The following is a 23970-nucleotide window of genomic DNA, read 5'->3' on the forward strand; positions in this document are numbered from 1 at the left end:
TCATGGGTAATCCTTAGCTTTATGGCTATGCTCATCGTTTCCACTTATCACAGCGCAAATATTCAAGCACTTGATGATTAATTTGAGAAGCTTGGCAGCAAGTTAAAAGGAACGGGAATTCCCTTACATTCTCTAAGTCAATAAGCATAAGAACAATTTCTAAAGTTTTATTTTTGAACTAAATATTTTTCCCACATGTAATTGCCACCAAAACATTAGTTTAGTGAATCTAATGATATATATGAATTACATATTGCTTTTATAAAAAAAGTGACACATAGCTTACTAAAAATAAAGTGTAAATGCCCCCAAGGCAATCAACTAATATTGAATTCAAGGGTATTTCCAGTATATTTATTATTTAACAAAACTTAAAACTTTTTTATTGGCTCTTATATGAACAGCCACAGAAACAAATATTTATGAAGCATCTAAACAATCACAGTATCCAGAAAAAATTATTTCGAAATCAAAACTGTTTTAATCTGTATAAAAATGATTCCAAGTGCACTTGTCCTTCAATGCTAACCATCAAGAAGCACATATTAAAAACACATTTTGCTGCAATTTATTCAATATGTTTTATTGCATTTTAAACACAGAGTTACATTTCAGATTGAGCTCTTCATCTTTCATCACTGTCCTAAGTATTTGAGGTGACCAACCTATTTCTCAACTCTCAAACTCTGTTAGTGACAAACCAGTAGAAAGAAATAGGGATCCTCTTGTCACTCATCTCCCTTCCTAGGCTCTGCCATTCCCTAAAACTTTTCCACCTATTCTAGTTCTTTCCCTTATAAAATTCTCACACCTATGTTAACAGTAAAAGGGATGACACAAAAAAAAGCTTTTCAAGGGAATCCACAAGAAGTAAAAACTGTCCTTCCCTAATTAAACCTTTTTAGCTAATCCCCTGTCTCCAAAGGATCCTCTCCCTGTCATTGTCACTAATTTCCTGCTCTGAGTCCTTCTCATTCTCCTCCCATGATTGAAGAACTTCAGTTGATGCATTTCATGGAAAGTGAAAGAAGAATGTTTGAATCCTCAGCTCAGTAAAGAATAGCAGATAGTGACTGACGGTAGTACTTGAATTGATGGGATAAGTAAGAATGGGTGGGATACTTCACACTGGTAATTTGCTAAGAAGCTAGATTTGGACTAAATATTTTCAACACGTATACACACAAAATGTCAACTGTGTAGCAGTAATGGATATGTTAATTAGCTTAATTGTGGAGATCACAATGTATATGTACCTCAAAATACCTCCTCATACATTTAAATATTTACAATTTTTAAATGTCAATGACATCTCAATAAAACATAAACAAAAGAATGGGGTCGAGGAATGGAGGAAGAAAAAGGGCATAGTGAAAAAGAAAAGGAGGAACTAAAGAAAGACAGATTATGGAAAAAAAGGTAGAGAATCTGGAAAGAGAAGACAAAGCTTGTGAGAAGGAGAAAGAAAAGGCATTACATAAAACCCAAGAATTCAAATACTTCTCTGGGAAGGCAAATGGAATGAAGAAAGGAATATCACAAAAATAATTATCTTGACTTGCAATAATTAATGACCATTATTATACACCTCTGAAAAATATTGCCCTTTTTGACTCAAATAAAATGAAGCATTCCATGAAAGTTGGAAATTTAAAAATAACTGTTACTAAATGGTTGGTTGTCAGTTATTTAGTAGATTAGAGTCTCAATATCTGCAGTGAATATGAAAGAAAAAATAAAATAGTTCTTCTCAGCAAGTTATTCAAGTGTAAGTTTAATAGGCATAACATTGAGCCAAAAAAGTTTATAAAAACTTTGCCAGATTCAAAGTCTATTATCTAATAAACAGTTGAAGGGAATAAAATCCACCAAACTGGAATTTGCTTTCCCAGTAAGGCTTTTATTTTACAGTACATCGCCATGAAAATCTGTAAGTTTTTAAGTAGATAGATAGACTATTATACTTAGAGATTTTCACTTTTCCTTTATTGGTTTTTTTCGTTATCACTAATGTGAACATAGAAGCCTCTTTGAGCTCAATGAAGAGAGTCCTCTACCACACTTGTCAAGAATCTGATTCATAAATAAGAAAAACATTCTGAAAAATAACCAAGATTTCTCAGGAAGAGCAATAGCAAGAAATCCTGCTAAGTCCACTCAAGTAGAGGAAGGTTCTTCAATTTTCACTTCAGAGTTAGACTGAACTGGAAATATTTGTCTTTTATGTATGGGGGCTAATCTTTCTGCATGCCATACTGAAGAAGTTTTAGACACTTGTGTAACAACTGGTATTCCTGTTAAGGAAATCCGATGGATGAAGAAATACCATTAGATAAGTCCATTCCTAACCTAGGTCGTTCTTTCCATTTCTAATGCTTCCAACCTCAGTACTCTGTCAACTAATCAAGCCTGACAGAAAAGGTCTACTATGCTCAGGATGCTGACATACAGAAAATTAACTAAAATCACCAAGACAGACAATCCCCTAGAATGCATCTTAGAGCATTTAATAAGATTTTTTTAGAGAACTGACTGCATGCTTAGAGAATTGTATTTTTAGAGAATAAGTGTGTTCATGTAAAAGTTAGTCTTATAAACATTTATCTTAATTATTTTGGTATACATTGATAACTTTTGGACTGGCAAAAATGTTTATTCTACATTTCACTGGCATGTTTATAACTCCTCAATAAACAAGCAAGCAAAAAAGGTTACTATTCTCTATAAAAGAATAATATTATCAATTAAAATATCCACTAAAATTAAAGAAAAACTAAATTTTTTAAACTTTTCAAATTAAATGACATATATGTTCACAATAAAATGGTAAGTAGAAAAAATAGGTGAAAAATATTGTATAAACTGTATGACTCAAATTTTGAAAAGATATAAGCATTGAAAATATATCACTATTAATAGTAGTTATATCTCAGTTAATAGAATTATTATTTTAGATTAAATTTTCTTCTTTGAATTAATCAAATTCTCCAAAATAAGATTTTATTTTTAAAAGACATAGCTATGATTCTACCAATTTAACATGGCATTTGAAATAAATAATAAAAGAAATTAGTTTTAATTTTTAAGTCATTTTCTTTATGCTGGAAATAAGATTCAGATAAATGATGTTTTTACCTTATGAAAACTCCCATAAAATAATGTGTTTATTTCATCTGTGTCAAATGTAACAGTTTGCACCTCGCCTCCTGTATCCTTGTTAAAGAATGATAATGTCTTGCTAGAAGCTGTAATCAACATAAAATTGTTATTAAATCATATGCATGGTATACTTTTTATTGGAAGTATTATAATTCTTGTTGGAGAAATTTCTAAAAAGTGCACTAATTCAAAAATTATTTGTGATTTGTGATTAGTTGTGATAAAATGCAATCAGAATATTTACTGATGTATTACATTTGGAAAAGTTTAAACATAAAAGCATATTTCAAATAAATATACATATTCAGAAGTTTGTTGAAGAAAAAAGACAAGGAAAGAGAAAAACCTAATCAAAACTATGTATGCATGTGCCTTAAAACAAGAAAAATCCTTACGATCAGCAATCACTCCAACTTGTGGTTTGTAGTCTCTGTCTGTGATTTGCCAAATTGCAAAAGGATCACTGGGACTTTCTGGGAGAAGTCTGAACAATAATATAATAGTGTATGAAGGAGGGAGTCCATTTGGGTGTAGGTCTCTGTTGAATAAAACAAAATAAATAAATAGGGATTAGCATCAGAAACAGAAACTATTTAAAATATTTGAACCAGAATCTTATTATGGGTAGTATTAAAGGCTGTTTGTCATAATCTAGCTTCATATTAGAAGTAGAAAAGTTTAGGAAACACATCAAAAGAACAAACACTAAATACCCATTATATAAGTAGCAATAGATTATTTATAATTTGATAAAGTTATAAAAGTCTCGGAAATTTGTCAAATAGTCTTTTATCCCACTGTTAATAACTAACTTTTTCTAGATATATAGAGAGTTGTAAAATAATATAAATTTAGAGTGATAAACATTATAACTATGGATATCATCTAAAGAGAATGAATCTTACTAAATATACCTAATTTTCAATGTCAGGTATGAGACCATAGGTAAAATGGCTTAAGCTTTTAATTTCTCTTTCCCTATTACTGATAGATTTTACACTTCCAAATTCCTCCTCTGAAATCAAATAAATCACATATTCTAGAAGTGCACATATTCCCAAAAAAACAAAACCAATTTTAAATGTTAAGGCCATGTACATGTGTAAATGTTTAGTGATGATAAAGGGATGTGATTTAATTAAAAGGAAATGTTTCTTGGCTCTAAGGCTGTGAGACAAACAAATTCAGTCCCATGTGTCCTGCCAGAGTTCACTCAATCAGTGTTCTGGGGGAATCTCGGAGGCTGAATTGATGGTTTTCTGTCTGAGACCATTTAATAACACTTTCTCTCTGAAAGCAGAAAAAAGGCCTTGATAATCAATTCCTGGACAGAAAAGAAGCTATTCCCCCACAAATTTTGGCAGAAGGCACAGAATTTCTCTTGAGGCTCCATGTACTAGTATTTTTTGGACTATAATGCTATCTTGCTTCTTAAAACATATGCTCTGGGCAAGCTGACATGATGCCTTTTATATGTTCAGGAACTATCTTTATAATATTCCATGTTAAAAACAATTCTCCATATTAACTCATCTCTCACCCAGCCCATTTTTCTTCTTCCTTAGTTAACTAGTGCTTGAGAAAAAAAATAATTAAATGGCATTCACATTTCTTTCCTTTCAGTCAAGGGTTCTGACTCTTGTGAGAACAGCAGGCTGTCATAATGACTTAACACGTAGGAATCATATCTGTAGGTGACTGAAAGAGTTAAGCACTGGTCATTAAGGTTCACTGAAAAAACCTAGAACTTCGAACCAATGTGGTTAACCATAAAAGAGTCGGGAACTTACAATGTGGTCAAACTACAATATGATCTGTGCCTCGTTAAAATAAATTATCTCTGGTTTTAGTCTGAATTTCTCATCAGCTTTCCAAGAGCATTTCAAATTTCAGACTCATTTTCTGACTCTTTCCTAAGTTTCTGATACTTTATTTCTTCTTCTTCTTTTCTCTCCGTAAGTTGCCAAACACATATTTTTAACATAAGAAAAGTTTTCATTTTAATGAATAAGAAATACATATTTTGGTTAGCATGCCCAGGTGCAAACTTTCATGAAGTAGAATAACAACAATTGCTATAGGATTGGCCAATAAAAACGAACTGCCACCTGTCTGCTCATGGACAAGCAAAACCACCACAGCCTTTCATTTTCTAGAGGTCTGAGACTCTAAAAGGACTAGCTGCTCTCATTTTGCACTTATTCCATCCCATCCAAGGGAGAAATATTCAAAATAGTAAATTGCCTTCCTGCTTTAACAGCCTCCCTTAGAAGAAGCATAACTACAACCCTAGCCTTCAATTCAAAAGGGCAAGTAATCCATAATACTGCAGTACTAGGATGAGACTTTTGGGTCTGGGAATAATTAGAGCTGAGTCTTAGTCTCTCATGTAGAAATCACTAGGTAGCCTGATGGAAGACAATTAACCCAACTGTACTTAAGAAAACCAAACTAGGTCAGACATAAGGAGTCATCTGACAATCCTAAAGGATTCTAGGAAGCCAGCAAAGATTCCAAGAACCTCTTGCCATGATAAGAAAAAGAGGACCTCCTGTTGTCACACTTACACCGTAGGCTGATTCACAAAGGCGTTCTTCTGAAGCCTGTAGGATGAGTAGCTGGGGAAGGAACCTGACTCCAAAGAGACTCCTTGTACAGAAGCAAAATTCTTTTCTGTCAGGTTATAAGCTTCAAGCATTTTAAAACCTTTACATCAAAAAAGAAAAGAAAATATTAAAATGAGTACATTTTAATTATTTTATTGCTTAAATCTTAAAATTAATTAGCCCAAGGGTAAAAATGCTTACCTGGTGAGGTGTAGCCATCCAAATAAATAAGCGGACAACCTGCAATGTACAGTGTTCTTTAAGTATGAGTCACCAACACGAAGTACAAACATTATACATGCAGAAAGCAGCAACGTACATATGTCAAGTCATGAAACTGTTCATTCACTTATAAAAAAACTTATCAATTTAATTTGTTATGTTATTTCTTGTAGACTTCCTGTGTATAGGAGAAATTATACTATTAACCCGTGTAACAAATGTTTTCTAAACATCCTCTAGTCCAATTGGAATTTTACAGTGTTCTTAAAAACAATAAAATAGAATTAATGTGTTTAACAGGTTAAAGAATTTCTCTCCCAGGAAATCTTAGATTTATGCAAAGGTAGAAGGAATTTTTTCTCCCCAACCCTCTTCCCTGCCATGCCCTGGAGCCCCGCACTGGCTACCATTCATCGTAGAAGGGAAATGAGCATGCAGTAGTTTTCACCCTGAACCCCCAGAGCTGTGGGTACCAGAGGGCTGCATCCAGACCACCTGGAGTAGAGAACTCTAGCCCCCCTCTCACTTTCACCAATACAGCTTCATTCTGGGCTTCAGCATGAGTTTTCATAGTAAACCACTTTAGTCTGTTTACTCTAACTAGAGTTCTGAGTTTTTAATATAATGTTTGATGGGGGGGGTATGAATATTACTTTTGTAAAGCATAGCCTTGCCTAGGATCAGGGGTCTAGACTAGCCACATAATTGTCTCCATAATCTCATACCCCAAGAATTGGTGCTAATGAATAGGGAAGAGGATAAATTGACTTAAATAAGCAATCTTTGGTCCTTCACTGTAGTTTAAAAGCTGAACTTGAGGTCTTGGTATAAGAAAAATCCAAACCCAAACAAACAAATGGGAACCAACTGAATTTCTATGGAGCACACAACAGTTTTTTCGTTGCTCTCTAGAAGCACGGATGTTGACAAAACGAATACCAATTGATTACTAATAGTGAAAGCCTTCACCTCACAGAAATGCTTCTATATAAGCAATTTTAAGCTGAAGGTTAATTTACCCAAATGTCACAGGCTTTGGGATGGTGGGAAAGGGATATATTAAAATTCTTTATTTCCATACAAGGAATTACATCTTCAAGGCTAAAAATGGACTCTGACATGCACGCATTTAGCATGATCTCAATAGGGACAATGATTCATCAGATTCTCAAGTGGTTTCCCAGGATCTATTTATGCACAGACTTGATCCCATATAGAACAGAGAATTGTCTACTAAGTAATTATTTTTCAAAACAAGTGAGGTTAGGGATCCATATTGACCATGACTTACTTGAGGTGGCAGTTTCACAAACAAATGTAACTAGGTTGTCCTGGATCTTCTCAAAAGATTCAAAGTCATCCACAATGAACACATGCCGTTCACTTGGTTTGCTGGCAATGTTGGCAAGCTCATTGTAGTCAACATCAGCAACACCAACTACAAAGACACTAAACCCTGCAAAGTAGCATTTATAGAATGAATCATATATTCCTTTTCCTATTCTTTATTGTCTGAGTAATTCAAATTAAAATCTTATCAGAAATGATGCTGTATTTTCTTAGTGTATGCAGCAAGTCCTTTTATTTGACATGAACTCTCTTTAATAAGTATGTATGTATTAAAGTACAGGTCTTCCTATTTTCTGGTTTATAAAATTCAATTAATTGTATTTCCTAAAATAAAATCCTAACAATTATAAGAAGGTTTTAACAGCAGAAAGACTTCTTGTGGTGCACATTGCCTTCCACAGATCCACACAGCCCTTACATACATGTGAATTCTGCAGCCATTAATATATTAAGTTTAAGAAGCCAAAAATGGGCTCATTTTAAAATCTGAATTCTTGAAACTGGTTTTCTCAGCCAACTCAGGCTCAAAGGCAGCATTCTGGCCACCTGGAAATGGAATATACAATTTCTACTGGTAATGGACTTCCCTTTACTTAGGTTAATACAAATAGTTTTCACTCCAAAAGCTTAATTTAACATTAACATCAGAAAAAAAGGGCTATATAAGGAATTAGGGATATAATTAGATATAAATAAGAGAACTTGGGAAGCAAGTATTCATAACCTCAACTTAAATCAGCCATGAGCCCAAAATATGCAAAAATCAGCTCAAGGTGATACAAGGTGTAACAGCAATAAATCATAAAAAGGTCAACAAAAAGAATCACCTCTACTGAAAGATGGTATGATTTAGCAGTAATCATGACTCATAATTTTAGCTAAAAAATCATGTATGTGCAGATGACAAGTTCCACATAATGAAATACTTTACAATTTACTACAATAGACCATGCATACCATGGTAATTGCTCTAAAAATATGTCCACCTCAGACCCTGCTTGGGGTGGCAGGGAAGGGGGACTGTTAATGCAAGCCCTGGAAAGACCTAGCTTCATCTCTAATAATCCTAGATAACTAATCCAAAAGGCAGTGTTGCCAGGAGGCTCTTGGGATGTTTGATTGGCAGGCTCTACCCCAGAGATGTCTCCCTGAGACCTCGAGACTTCTTCTTAGCAGTACCTTTCAGAAGTCTGTATTAGGTCTGCATCTGCTGGGATGGATGTGCTAAAGCTAAAGGCTTCCCTATGCCTCTTCTTGCACAGGAACCAGTATCAAAACTCATTTCTGCTGTGGCAGGAAGCCTGCTCTACAATTACCCCACTGTCATTACTTTCTGTAGCCTTCTAGCCCCCGTGGGAAAATTAATTTTCCCCCTGACAGGCTCTGAATCACATCTTATACAAAGAACACACCATGTCATTTTTGAGAAAGGGTGTAGAATACAGAGTAAAACAAGACCAATAAAGTAAGATAAGCAATTTTGGTCTGTTGCAATCATTCCTGAACAATTTAAAACTACTAAAATATTGAGTGCAATCAAATTCATGACTGTGCTTACCTGACTGCTGGATAATCAAAGCCGCCTTCTTGACCTCGTCCTGTGACCGACCATCTGTGACCACAACCAGGACCTTGGGGACATTCTTCCTCATGCCACTCTCCCAGGTCAATACTTTCTCCTTGATAAATGTGAGGGCCTTGCCTACAGAGAGTGGCATGGAACATTTTAGTGTCACCGCAGTGAAAACTATCCAAATGCCATTACCCATGCCCAATTAATGAGAATCTGAATATTAGAATGAGGTGATACACTCAGTCCTACCCTCCCAATGCTTTGGCAAGTGAATGTCTACATATACTCTGATTAACTGTACCTGTTCTTGTGTTTCCTCCTCTGTACCTAATATTCTGGAGGGCCCCAAGGGCCAGGGCCTTGTCGTTGAATGTGTTCAGCTTGAACTCAGACTTGACCTCGTCACTGTACTGCACAAATGAAACCTGAAAGGAAATGTGGTTGGCAGTGAGTGTAACTCATCCCATTTTATACTTCAGTCTTTGAGTGATTCCTCTAGCTGCAGAATAGGGGAAAAAAGTGTCTCAGACCTGACAATATTATAAGGTCTTTATAGCTAATATTGTAACACTGACTGCTCTCATCTCATTAAAGTCTCTAATGTCTAATCTTCAATGAAATTGTCATAAATAATTAAAACACGCTATATTCATTTGGTGCCTTCCCTAGGATATAGGAAGAGATGGGTAAAGCTGGGGAGCAGTGGTTAGAAATGAGAACACACCATCTTGAACTCAAATATTAGCTGAACAGTTGGTTCTCAGCCAACTGCTCCTTCTCACTGACTATATCCATTCTTCACGGTAATGTAAAAATGTTGATAATAATCAGCACTCATCACAAACTCAGTGAAAATTTGATTTAGTGGAAAGAGTACAGACTTCATACTCAGGATTTACTGGGCTCAAATCCTAGCTCTGCCAATTAATAGCTGTGTGACGCTGGGTAAATTCCCTACACCTATGGGCTTTAGTTTTCTTATCAGTAAAATGGAGATAATTATATTTACCTTACAGGGTTGTTTTAAGGACTAGCAATCATGTATACAAAGTAACTGGTACATAGAAGTTAATAAAATATGGGCTGGCCGCTTAGCTAACTCAGGAGAGTATGATCCTGATAACACCAAGGTCAAGTGTTCAGATCTCTTTACTGGCCAGCCACCAAAAAACAACCAAATCCTAATTTCTAAAAGGATAAAAAAATAGCTTGGTTGTTGACACAAAATTATAACTATAATTAGGCTAACTCTTCTTGGATTGAAATGATGTCCACAGGATTATTTGGAGGTTTGAAATGTAGTATATTCCATAAAGTACTATTTCATAAAAGAAGGTATGGTTTGTTTTTGAAATTATTTATGCTTTATTTCAAAATCTCTTATTTTCATAATGCCTCTAAGATGCCACAATGAAGTACAAACTGCCAAAATGAAAAAAAAATGTATTCCAAAAAGAATAGGAAAGAAAAGGAGAAGGGAATTAAAAATACTTACATATGTACAGTTTCTTGCTTTAAGAAGTCAATGATTTAGATAGAAGAGATTCACACAAATAATGACAATATAAAGTGATGCTTGCTGTAATAGCAATATAGACAAAATACTTCAGAAGGATGGAATGTCTAAAGCCATCAGGGAGCCTCTCTAGAAGTGAACAGAATTTGAAGTGGGTCTTCAAGGTTGCAGAATCCAAGAAATAGCTAATAATAGCTTGAATCGGATTCTCAGAGGGGTCTGGGAAGACACCCAAAATAGTTCAGAGCCACTGGGCTTGAGAGTTCGTCAGTTTATGGGTATGTTGGAAGAGGTGGAGGAGATTCTTACTTCACAGGCAGGTCGGGGCTAAATGATGAATTATTCTTTGATGCCTTTCATGAAAATATAAACTTCTCTAAGCTCTTACTCTGATACAAGAAGTAAATTCGGAGTGAATCCACAGCAAGATAATTGGTAGCTATCATTTTTGGAAAACAAAAGAAATATCCTTTGGGTCAATAATGAACATTCTTCTGGTCAAGGTCTTATCTGTAATGTATTGACAGAAGAGGCAGCAGGTTTCACACACCCACTCCTGCCACTATTCTTCACTGATTCTTCTAACTTTACAGGGCATGACAATCATAATGCATTTCATGTCCAGAACTTTGGATGACCTTTTATGAAAATGTATCATTGTTGGAAGTTGTAAACAGGAAGTTAGAATCAGAATTCTCCAACAAAAATATCATCTAGCCAAAGACAAAACTAGAGGAATATTTATTTTTTATTTATTTATCATTTACACCCAATTCTTTCCAAAAATACATGTATTAAGGAAATAGCAAATAGTAAAGGTCAAAACATAGTTTATATTGAAGATTTTCTACTTACAAAAGGAAGTTTAAAAAAAACGGCAAGACATTACAAATTAGTAGCCACTGGTGGGCCGACACTCACCTGAATCCCAGCAGGACTGATTTCGTCAAAGGCACCCACAGTATTGAAGATAAATTTTACAACTTTGTTAAAATTATCATCCCCAATACTCCAAGAGGCATCAGTCAGGAATACAATATCTGCCTTGGCCCCTTTGCATACTGGAAAAAAATCAGAAGAAGCCTCAAATCTGATTAATTCTTCTGTTCAAATGAAATTACGTAATTGAAAAATTTAGTGTAACACTTTGTCATTCAAAGGTTGGTTCAGTAGCAACAGTACTGCCTGGGAACTTGTCAGAAATGTAGAATCTTGGGCACTACCCCAGACCTCCTGAATCAGAATCAGCAATAATATGCCCAGATGACTCATATGCACAATAAATTTGAGAAGCACTCGTCTAACTGACCCTCAATTCCTGCTCTGGAATTACTCCACTTGTTTAGATCTCTTATGCAAAGATATGCTCTTGCCTCTTGGAACTCTTCAAGTAACTTTAAACAACAAATGAAAAGCAACAATGTCCAGGACTGAAGGACAGCCATCAGTGGGTTTAAAGGTTCTACATATAATTATCAAAGATTTGGTGCAAATAAGTTATTTTTTAATTTTAAATTAGGCCACTAGAATCATATATGGGTAGGAAGACAAGAAAATAAATATCTTTAATAATAATCTCCAGACTTGTAACATTCTAGATCCTCCTCCTAAGATGAAAGAAAAACACTTTAAAATCTGAAATGCTTTCTGTTAAATGCCGGAAACACACACACACCAAAAAAATGCTGGAAACACAATGTGGGAAAAGAATAATCCAGGAGTTAATTAGCTTAAACTTAATTTGATAAAGCACTAAAGAATTGCTCCCAAATGACTGAAAGACCAGCCTTAATAGTTCAGTATCTCTTTTTACGAGTTCACTCCAAATGACAATTATGTCTCAAACTTTGATGAATGGAAATGTTTTTAGCTGTAGGTAATCGAGGGCACTTCTCAGGTTAGAAGCCAGGAATTCTGAAGCCAAAGGCCTCTGAGGTTAGGTTGCAGATATAGCCAAAAAGGTACAATGCCTATTGGTACCAGCATCCAGCAGTAAAGAATGCCCACCATGTGACTATGGGCTATGGAAGGTATTCTAGACCTCCAATCTGCAAAATTGAAGAAACAGAGTTTCAGCTGAAGAGCTGGAGTGGTTTGTGATTGATTCTATTCACACCAAAATGTGCCCAGAGAGGGACAGGAAAAAACTACTGGTAATCTTTTCATTCAATCTAAAACCTCTTCAGCAATATAAATCATAAATGTAAATGATGTGCATGCAGCATAAATAAGTCTATAAATTCCTATCAGCTGAATTTATTCCCCACTCAGCAGTACTTACCATCCCGGGCTGGTGGAATGGTGGGGGGGGGAGGAGGTGTGGGTGGCTCCGTAGGGGCTTCTGTTGGTTTTACAGCTAGAATTTAAAAACAGTAATTAGAAAAATACAACATGTGCACATTTCATATCCCAGAAAGTAAATTTTAAGAGCAATATAAACCCTAGATACTAAATCAAGTCTTAGAAAATAAGGCTCCAGCCTCATTGGCATTGACATACTGGGGATTCTATTCTATCCAAATTTGATGTCATTGGTAGTCATTCAACATCAACGACAGCTACAGAAAGTAAAGCAAAGAATTAAAGAGAGAACATAAAGCCTTCACATAGAGTGAAATGAATAAAAGTTACTAATATGGATGCATGTTCGCCCTCTCCCTACTTTAGTTCTCTCCTAAAAGTAGCACCGACTGTGTCACAGGGACAACTTGGCATTGCTGCAGATAAAGGGACAAAGGTCCTGAACCAGCCAAAGACTCCATTTTCAGCAATCCATCATCCCATCATTATTGCTACCCATGGGAAGAAGTGTCTGCATGGGAGTCACTTAAGTCTCCCACACCTAGAGCATTCTATGCGGAAGCCTTATGGAGATTTTCCAGATTACTCAAAAACTTACTGGTATGTTCTTTGACAGGTACACCTGGTCCCTCGAGATTGGGTGTCTGCACAAAAACATTGACACCATAATCAGTGTCTGGTGAAAGGCCAGTGAAGCAGTGACTGGTTTCTGATCCACGCACTGTAATTTCTTGTCCTCTGGTTCCTGATTATGACAACAAGGGAAAAGGCCAGTGTCATCATCAATTATATTTAAAGACATTTTTATATGTCATTTTATACAAAAAATGGCATCTTCTTGACTTTTATTTATTTATTTTACACACATACCATCTTCAGGGCTTAGTTTTAGCCTGTAGGAGGTGGCTGCACGGTGAGGTGACCATCTGACACAGAATGTGTCCCATCCGACCTGGTAAGTTTTCAGATCTGTCACATTTAAATACACTACAAAGTAAAGAAAGAAAGAAATAGATTTACTTGTAATATAAATAAAGGCAAAAAAATCAAAGTATGCTTTTAATCATAAAACAATTTTAAAACTTCCACTGTTTCTGAAAGAAGTAAATGAATAAAATCTTAAGGTTTCCATATAAGAAACAAACATACAAGAATGTGGCACATCCAAAACAGAGCTTCCTTTTTATCTCTGATTTTTAAGGAAAGAGAATTCCACATTGTCCCCTCTCAACACTATGAATGTCGAATATGTCTAAGTCTCATGAAAAAGAATAAAAATGTTTTATGAAAAGGTATCTGCCAAGTCTTTAAACAGTTATCAAAGCCCTGTTAACAATAAAATCTAGCTGTGGGTCAAATCAGTAATCATGATTCAATAATTCAACCAAATTAAATTAGTAAATTTAGGTAATATATATCTTAACATTAAATATCAAGAAAAACTAAATAGCATCACAACTCTAATTCTATAGATCATTCATGGATAAAAAGATAATTTCTATAATTTTTCTTTTAAAATTCAAAATATAATATTTTATGTGAAATGAATGTCATTTCATTATCACATACATATTCTGAATACCAACTATATTACTTATGGATTTAGATAGGTATTTGGTTTAACTGGACACAAAATGGCCTACTTACTTAATGCTGAAGAAACATACATTTGTTGAGAAGAAGTTAAAATTAAAACACGATGACCTGATAATTTGTACTACACTTTTACTTAGAACCATGAAAAGATCCATGACTCACATGTAGTGCCTTGATCTGTCAGGGGGACGCTGAGTCCAGAATCGTACTGGGCATAAACATTCACATCATAGGTGGTGCTGGGGTTGAGATTGTGTAATGTGTATGATGTCATTTCTCCAACAAAGACTTCCATGGGCTCATTGGAACCTTTAATAACAATCACAAAAATACATAGAAATATGCCATCACTAGCATCAAATTTTGCTTAAAATTAAAGATCCAACTTACAGTCAAATGGTAGGATGAATACCATTAATTCCCACAGCTGCTTATGCACTTTCTCACCGTAGCACATGCTATGTTATATGGTGAATTTGAAACTGTAAGCATTATTGGTGAATATAAAACTGTAAGCAGAGACTGAATTCTCCACTCTCTTAGTCTCAAAGCATAGCACAGCACCTAGAATGTAGTAGGTGTATAATCAATGGTTTCTTTAATGAATAAATCAATCACACAATCAACTACACTAGACTCTCTTCAAAGACTTTTTTCTAAGCCCTACTTTGCCAGCACACTGCTTTGCATACAATAGGTGATCAATTAACATTTATTGATCCATTGTAGAGGTGATCTAAGAACTTTTATCATGGACCTTATTCCACATAGTTTGGTTACCGAGGTCCCTGATTACCAGTTCCCCTTCCCCATTAAGTTCTCTTTCCATTTCTTGCCCAGGTTCATGTTGCTTTCTTTTGCCTTCTCTTTTCATTTTTTCCTTCTTCATACCCCTCCTGGGTGCTTGGAAGATGCCCTAGCAAATTTGGTACAAAGAGTATTTTTCTTCCAATTTTGCTAAGCATATAGACAGAACATGGAAACAAAGATAGTGAGTAATTTATCGATTTAAATGAAAATGTCAGTGGGAAGCTGAATGCAAGTCTGTCATGAATAAACTAAAATGCATAAAATCTATGCCCTAAAAGGAACAATACCAGGATATAATGGAAAAAATACAGAAGTTTATATTGATTAAATAGGCATTATTTCACGATCATAACACCACGACATGTCTGAACACAAGCAGCTTTGATTTGTGCAATTTTGTGGACTAGGTCAAACTTTTCATTATGAAATTTAATGGGAGTCTCATCTACACCTATAGTAACAATGGTACTTCAGACTTTTGGCTTAAAATGTTACTTCCAGAAACATTACTTCTGGTGGGAGGGACTTGATGTGATAACTGAAATAGCAGAAGAATCCAATGGCAACGGATGGGAAAGAGAACTCTATCATATGCAAATAACCCTCCAATGCATTTCTATGACGATAAAGTTGCTTCCTTACCCACTGGCTTATATACAATTTTATATCCAAGAACTGGAGAGGGTGAAGGATCCCAGGACACTCTGAATCTTGTGTACCATTCATCAGAGATGTGTATGTTCTGAGGAGGAAGTAGTCCCACTGAAAACAAACATTGGCACACATTACTGAGTTTTCATTGACACAGAGAGAGAGCACAAAAATTTGTAAGTATCAATAGGGCAGCTGTATAGACCCATTTAATAATACCCATAATGTCCTTATCCAGAAAACAATTGAAAGGCATTGAAGGGTTCAACAAAAGCTTAGTGGTTTTCCAAATTCAAACAGCAATTCAAATGGACTCAGGAACTGGTGATTTCCAGAAAAGCCTCTTCAGTAGGAGGCAAGAACCAGAGCTTAGAAGTACAGAAAACAAAAGAGATTTCAGACCATTTTTAGAATGTTATAGATTACAAATTGTTAGAACCAGAAAGCAATTTAGAGACTCTCTAGTCTAAATATTTCATGTCATAAATAAGATATGATTTGCCCAAGACCACACAGCTAGCTAGTGACTAAAACAATGATCTTTCCCTACACCACTCTGTCTGCCACCAATATAACCTAGAGTGAATCTCCCCAAATCCGCAACTTGTAAAATCAATCCTATTTAGGTAGCATGTTAGGTAGTCGTTGAGTCTTATTCACAGCACTACACAAATAACAAATCCAACCTGAAAGACTTTTTCATGAGAGAAACTAGACATGGCCTTGGCCTTTCCTAGAAAATTCAAGATCTAGTAAAGATTTTTTTATATTTTGATAATCACAATATATTGAAATATGCCATTTTCCCCGGAAAAGCACCAAAATACATTCTAAAACGTATGGGAAAGTGAAAGAAGGCAAGCTGTTAAATTAAAATCATTTTGAGTCTCTAGACTGAATCACCATCAATTCAGTCCTGTAGACTCCTGACCCTGAGAGCCTGAGCTGATTCGACTCCAGTCCTGCTTTTCTCTTAGGAGCTTTCAAGTGTTACCTGTCCAAAATTCATAATGTTGTCAAGACCGTTTAATCACAAAGAGTTTGGGCAAGTGTGTGGGGGAAGGAACCTGAAATCATATTACCTAAGTAGATTTCTGCTGAATGAAGTGTAAAAGAGGAATGCCAATACCTACCAGTAACAGAACTCAGTCCTAGAGATCACCCAGCCTTTATGTTAAATCAGTGGCTCTCAGCTTTGGCTACTCATGGGAACATCAGTGGGTCCAGGCCATACCTCAGACCAGGTACATCAGTATCTCTGGTAATGGCTCCCAGGCATAAGCATTTTTTAAAGCTCTTTAATGATTCCAATGAGCAACCAAATTAGAGAATCTTTAAACCATGAGAAATTGCTACCAGCGTAGGTTAGAAAATGGGTCTGAACAGTACTAACTCTTTGTAAATTACTTGGTACAATAAAAAAAAAATTTTTAAGAAAAGCTAAATTCATAACAGAAGATCATGGCTAATCATCTTGCTTCTTTACTTATGACTTATGATGATAAGAGTATTTTTTAATAATCATGACAGAGTACGTTTTGCTGATCCTATATTGACTTAACAGCTATAGCCTTAACTGACACCACACAAACCAAAACATTATTCAGAGAATATATAATAGTTTTCCAAAGAAGAAATAAAACTATCTCCAAAATAAAGTATGCAGTATTTTGTCTCCTTTGTGTTCTCTTAGTGGACCTTTAAAAAAATTTTTTTTTAATTCTGTTCTCATGCCATCACTCTGACAAAATTTACTGTTTAATACAAATGCCAGTGCAATTGTAAGGTGGTATTTGAGATGCGTTGGTAAAAACAAAATTTAAAGATTTTAAAACATAATGAGAAGTAACATTAAAATCTTGACAATGTCAAAGAAAAAAAAAGGTATAAGACACTTACCAGTTCTTCCATTTCCTGTAAGATGGCCACCATCTCCGTCTTCATAAACAGCAATAACAGTAATTTTATATGGAGTATCAGGTTGCAGGGGCTGCAGTATTACATTGTTTCTTCTGCCTGGGACTGTGGTCTATAAGGGAAGTTAAATTATAAATTTATTACCAGCTAGATCTTGACTTCCAGATCAAAAGACAATATTGTTTTATGTATTCCCATAAACTATAATGGTTTCTTCATATTTCTGATGCACAACACTCATGGCAAGACAAATAGTCCACACTCCTCTATGCAGTGTGGGAGAATGGTTTTAGAGTCCGACAGATCTGGGCTCAAATCCCAGATCAGCCACTTAGTCTGTGACTTAGCATCGGTAAAGGAAACTGTAAGGATTAAAGGCAACAATATGTATGTACAACACCTGAGAACATGTTCCTGAGTACTGCAGCAGTCAGTAGGAAGTTTGTCTCCACCGTCTTTCATTGCTACGTGTTACGTTTTCATGTACTCCTTTCAACAAATATCTACCACTGTGGACCAGGCATGGTACTAGCTGCTGAAAATCCACTGGTAAGCAAAAACGGGCTCAGTTTTTGCCCTCAAGAATATTAGTTTGAGTGATGCTTATTAGGTGAAAATAATGAAAAAGAAGGAAGTGGAAAATACATTCAACTACCTCCTCAAAGAGGAAATGAACCAGACATCTCTCAATCTCTCTTCTGAGCCTATGCTTTGTTTCTACAAACAACATGGATCAGTTATGCCAGTGATTCTAGCCTGGAGTCCCATAACTACACACAGTAAGTTCACAGAAAAAATTATATTTTTAATGTTTCCAGAAAGTAATGGGAAATTGCATATTTGTCAGTGGCAAGGCTGAACAAACACTAAATATGAGCTTCTCTGCTTTGGCAAACTAACTATGGTAATACTGTTTATCTCATTTTGATCGGAAACTGTACATGGCAGTTGCATGTGTTTCTTATTAATAAAAGTAGAAGACCTGAATTAAAGCTTACTATATCAAGTTCCAATAGATGAAATATTTCATCACCTGGAGTTCATGGAGGAGGAATGATCTAAAAGGATGTATGTGGTAAAAAGGTTGCAAACCACACATCTACCTCCTTTACAATCAATATTTTGTGTAATTTTCTATAAAACTACCACATCAATTATAATCACTGAACTTCAAATAAAGTGGTAAATTTTTCCCTCCATAACAAATGGCTATGCATAGTGAGGGCTATGAGGAAGCTGCAAGAAACTTGAATCTGGTTCTGGAGAGAAAAAATACGACACTTAAAAGTTTGAAGTCAATAAGAGAGTAAGCATATTCCTAAGCTAAAGTGTGCTGGAAAATGTAAATTTTAGAGAAAAGGGATCATTTAGCACTGGAGCATTTATGGGAGATCTTATAGAGGAATTAGATTTGAAGAAAGGGTAGGATTTGGATAATCACATCATTTGAATCTTAACTTAGACATTCCAGAATAACATGTATCATATTTCACTAAACTTAGTTCCTATGTTGTAATCAGGCAGTTAGAAATATGTAGATGATCACAAGATAAGATGGTTTTTCAATCTATCTTTAGAACAGAAATGAGCCAAAAACATTGCTTCTCTGTGGTGCAGGAGATCAGACTAGGCACATTTGGATGGTCCCAATATCATGTTGAAAAAGTCATATAAAACGTGACTGCCGCACGAGAGTCAAGGACTCTAATCACGGCCTACTTCTGAAGGAAAAGTTTAACTTCACCCTCCAACCAGCTAAGATTATAAAATGTGCCAATAAATGAGTATTAGACTTACGTATTCATCAATTGGATCACCAACGGTGGGAGAATAAATGATCCTGTACTGCTGAACTGGCCCATCAGCATGATCCCAGGCTACAGAGAGGCTATTGGTTGTCTCCCCAAAGACTCGCAGATTTCTTGGTCCACTTCGTGGTACTAAGTAAATAAAATACAGTAAAGTCTGGTGCCTGCCTGCGAGAATTACCCAGATCAGATTAAGGAAGTTGCTTGCGGGTTTCTAACCATTCATTAGGATGTTTACTCCCTTAAGATAAAATACACATCGTCTATAGTTTTCCATGTGAAATCATAAACAGTATAAAGTGTTACATTTCAGAGATATGATTACATGCTGTACTTTCAGCAGCATAGAGCTGGGTTAGAACCTAAATGCAAAGACTGGGAAAGAAAGGGATTGTTTTAACTACTATAATCATCTCTGTTTAACACAACGTAGAGGCCAAGCCCTCATACTTCCAAAGTGCCCATAAGGTGAGAAGACCCACTGCAGAGCAAATGGAAGAAACTCCTCCTGAATTTAGGTCCCAGATGAAGAAAATGACTGAATGAAGTTCACTCAACACAGAGGACAGTCACGGACCCAGAGCTTTAGCTGGAATGCGAGTATGGGGGAACCTGGGCAGAATCACACGCAGAGGCCTACCCCTACCTGCACAAAGGGAGAAAGCTCTCCACACCCTTCACTCACCACCCACCTCCCACCCCTCACTTACTCGGAGAAGCCCTGCCAATCTAGCTACAAGGGAACAGGGTGGAGAAAGGATTTCCGCCTCACGTGTTCGGCCCTGTGCAGGGCTGGGATTCCCCTCTCCATCTGAGTAGAGAGCCACAATGTTCACAGAGTAGGGTGTGTCTGGAATCAGCCGCTCCAGGTGCACCATGCGGGTATTTCCTGGCACCACAATCTGCAGAGGGGGTGGTGTGAAATGTCAAATTCTGCCTGACAACAATCCAAATGCTTACTAGGTCTTTAGTTAGTCAGCGTAACACTATAATAAAAGGCTGAGCCCAGACACGTCAGAAGCCAACTGTGCTTCCCCTTAAGTTCTGCCCAGGCCTCACCATTAGTTGCCATTTCTCCTCAGAAATTCCCTTCCCAAACAAGTCAGTTCATCCTTGACTCTTCAATTATCTCTATTTATGCTTGTTTGGTAGCTTCAATTATCTCTATTTATGTTTGTTTTTTTAAAAATTCTCAAATACAACAGCCAGGGCTCATGGTACTTATCCAAAGAGCATCTTGAGTGTTAATACACACAAATAAAAGAAGGGACTCCCGTGCTAGCGGAAGAGAGATTTGGGGTTGAAATAGAGACTCCATGCATTGGATAAGGCTAAAGCTGTCTGAATATATTCTACCATGCACAGGGACATGAAAATCAATATTCTTACAGAATACATATATTGCTTATTATTTGTTTATCTTTGTTTTTCATCATTGTTTATTTTTGCAAAGACTTACAAGTTAAATTAGTCTATAAGTTTACTTTCCCTTAGGTTTTCTGATACTATTCTTAATGAAATTAGTAATTTCTAATTTCTAAATTATTAATCTTTCAAAACTGAATAATATGAATTGAAGATAGTTTGGGCAATTTGTAAATGCCAGTGAAGGAAAACTTTAAGATATTTTCATAGCAAGACATTTGTACTTTACAACAAAAGCCCATATTTACAAGGTCTAGCAATAATTTGCATTTATTACTGGGGTTTTTTTTTTTACCTCATATAGCTAATTTGCATTTTCTCAAAATTCTTTTTTTCCCCTAACTATCCTTATAATTAACACATCTGCCTTAATTCATCAAAAATAATCATTTAAGTATCATGCACTGGCATGTTTGTGGTTTGTGTTCTCACAGGCTACAAAACATGACACATACATGTGATTACATTCATCAGCAAATGCAGTTTCCATGACAGGCAGTGCCACGCCAATAATTGGCTTATTGGTCCCAGACAGCAGCCATGGAAGGAGGCATGACAGAATCTACCAAATTCTTTTGCTTGAGCTCTAAGATGACAAAATTACTTACAGATTCTGAGGGTCTTGTGCCAGCCACAGGAGAATACACAATGCGATACTGCTGCACAGGCCCGGGTGCAGGGTCCCAGCGAACATCGAGGCTGTTGGGCGTAGGATTGTACACTTGTACATTCCTTGCCAGTCCTCTCACCACTGAGGAAATAAAAGCCAAAGTCTATTTCTTCAGTCTGTTTATATGAGTGCATGTCAAGCTTTTATCACCTTTCACCATTTACACTCTGCCAACTTCTACTATCTTCTTTAAACTTCTAATTATCTATACACAAAAGCAGATTAAAACTCTCTAGGTCCAAAATAGTCAAAGTTAGCCAACTATGACTTTTGTCTATATGGAAGCAACACTGTTTTCAATGAAACAAGCTAGTAAAAGCAGTAGAAATGAACTGACCATAGAGGGACATGAAACAAGGGGGAAAAAATAGGAAAAGGAGCTTCAGTTTTCCAACACAGGTAAGGAGGAGAGAGAAGAGAAATTTTATAGCACCTCTCTTCTAAGCAAAAACTGGAAAGAACTATGGAGCCTATCTAGTTCAGTCAGCTAGTTTCAGCCATTCATTCTTTTATTCATTCCTTCCTCATTCAACAAACAGCTACTGAACACCTTCTGTGATTAACAGAAAAGACAAAAGGAGGAAGAAATAAGATACACTTAGTTCTCAATTAATTGCCCCAATAGGGACTTAAGAAAACCTACAAATTAAATCCACACACTAGCCCCAAACTCTAGTTTCACCAGTTATATCACCTTTCTAGACCACTAATCTTTCACCAGAGAAGCCATCCCTGCTTCTTTCCTTTAATCTATCAGCAAGTATATTTTTAAACCAAAGAAATATTTATAAGTATGCACAAAAATCCTTAAGCAATACTGCAAAGAATAGTGAAACCACTATAAACTGGTTTCTCAAGACATTAGTGCAAATAAAAGGACACAGATTTTTAACGCCAAAAAGCGCTTCACTGGCGAACCAAAGAAATGCACACTCAAGTAACGCGATGAACAGAGTTCAACAATTCACACTATAAAAGTCAATTACAAAGCACTGCTTCACATGAATTTATAAGGCACAAAGCAAAGCTCAATGATTTTCTGTCAGTGAAAGAGAATAACTGAAATAGCATACTGTTGATTACACACAGTTACAAAACCTGAAATTACCATTTCAAAAGAAGAATGCCATTATAAATTTATTTCATACACCAAAATGTTAACAGGTGGTGGTGTTTGGAAGGTGAACTATGGGTAATTCTAATGTTTTCAATTCTATCATTCTGAATTTTCCTAATTTTCTTAATGGACCTATATGCTTTTATAATGAAAAGCAAAATTTATGATGAAAATTAATTTTTCTGGTTTTTTGCTTACATGTCCTTGCAGTGTCTGATGTGCGTCCCCCATCACCTTCAGTATAAACGGGAACTACTGTAACCGTGTATGGGGTATCTGGCTGCAGATTTCTAAGAATGGCATAATTGGTATTCCCAGGGATCGGTACCTAAAGATTTTAATAAAACATAAAGCATTTGATATGAAAAACTCGTAAAAGAAATAATATTTCAAACAAAATAATACCAACTCAAGACCAAGAAGCAAGTTCTGTAATACCGGGATATAATGATGTGCCCCCATATGAACTGATAGAAAAGGTTGTGAAGACTTCTCTACACTCTTACACTCCCCCTTTAGAACTTTCTGGAATGATCACTTCTTCCCCTGGCTCCAATCCCTCAATGCCCCTATTACTTAGTTTCTAAGCACCAACTACTTACCCTTTGCCAAGTCCTATTAAATGAATATGAACTTCTTCAGCTCTAAAGCAAACTGGTTAACTCTTTTAGTTCCGCTTTTAAATCACTCAGCTACAGTTCAAACAAACTAGCATTTTCAGTACAGGAAATAATTACCAGTTCCTCTGGACCACTAGCTGTTGGTGCATAGAAAAGCTTGTACTGGCGAGGATTTCCCTCTGCATGGTCCCAGCGAACATTCAAAGTGCTTGTAGAAGGGTCATACACTCTCAGGTTCTTCACAGTATTCAGAGGTTCTGAAATGCACAGAATTCACATCACAGTATGATCTTAACAACCAAGCAACACAAAACACAGGTTCATTGATATCTCCCAGGCACCCTACAACATAGCAGGCACCCCACAAATATTTGTTGAAGTAATGAATAAACAACAAAAAAGGTCTGTGTTAATCTGGTACATACATCTCATCTATCTGCAAGACATTTTGGCCTCTGAGCTCTTTTTATCCTAGAAAGTAATAACATTTTTCTCCACAAATAGAGATAGATAATTCCAAGCAAAGATGTTAAAAAACAATTAATGCCTTCTTTTGACTGAATTTTAAAAGTTCAGTAAAACTTTGTGTCACTTGGTGTTTCTGGATAAAGACGTGATTCCATTCCAAT

General features: G+C 35.9%; 1 protein-coding gene across 1 annotated transcript in view; it reads right to left on the reverse strand.

The window, feature by feature from the left end:
- COL12A1 (collagen type XII alpha 1 chain) overlaps positions 1 to 23970 on the reverse strand; it is a 106812-nt gene that overhangs the window by 22310 nt on the left and 60532 nt on the right. Inside the window, exons 32-50 of the mRNA XM_063096287.1 lie at positions 23459 to 23598; positions 22920 to 23049; positions 21543 to 21685; positions 20282 to 20411; positions 19499 to 19641; positions 17684 to 17813; positions 15776 to 15895; positions 14486 to 14632; positions 13598 to 13714; positions 13326 to 13472; positions 12708 to 12782; positions 11348 to 11487; positions 9212 to 9335; positions 8896 to 9039; positions 7279 to 7443; positions 5967 to 6005; positions 5727 to 5865; positions 3555 to 3697; positions 3136 to 3245 (exon numbers count right to left, since the gene is read on the reverse strand). Of these exons, the coding sequence (XP_062952357.1) occupies positions 3136 to 3245; positions 3555 to 3697; positions 5727 to 5865; positions 5967 to 6005; positions 7279 to 7443; positions 8896 to 9039; positions 9212 to 9335; positions 11348 to 11487; positions 12708 to 12782; positions 13326 to 13472; positions 13598 to 13714; positions 14486 to 14632; positions 15776 to 15895; positions 17684 to 17813; positions 19499 to 19641; positions 20282 to 20411; positions 21543 to 21685; positions 22920 to 23049; positions 23459 to 23598 (2426 nt within the window). The remainder of the gene's footprint in view (positions 1 to 3135; positions 3246 to 3554; positions 3698 to 5726; positions 5866 to 5966; positions 6006 to 7278; positions 7444 to 8895; positions 9040 to 9211; positions 9336 to 11347; positions 11488 to 12707; positions 12783 to 13325; positions 13473 to 13597; positions 13715 to 14485; positions 14633 to 15775; positions 15896 to 17683; positions 17814 to 19498; positions 19642 to 20281; positions 20412 to 21542; positions 21686 to 22919; positions 23050 to 23458; positions 23599 to 23970) is intronic.

The sequence above is a fragment of the Cynocephalus volans genome, chromosome 5, assembly GCF_027409185.1.
Source record: "Cynocephalus volans isolate mCynVol1 chromosome 5, mCynVol1.pri, whole genome shotgun sequence".
Classification (NCBI taxonomy): Eukaryota; Metazoa; Chordata; class Mammalia; order Dermoptera; family Cynocephalidae; genus Cynocephalus; species Cynocephalus volans.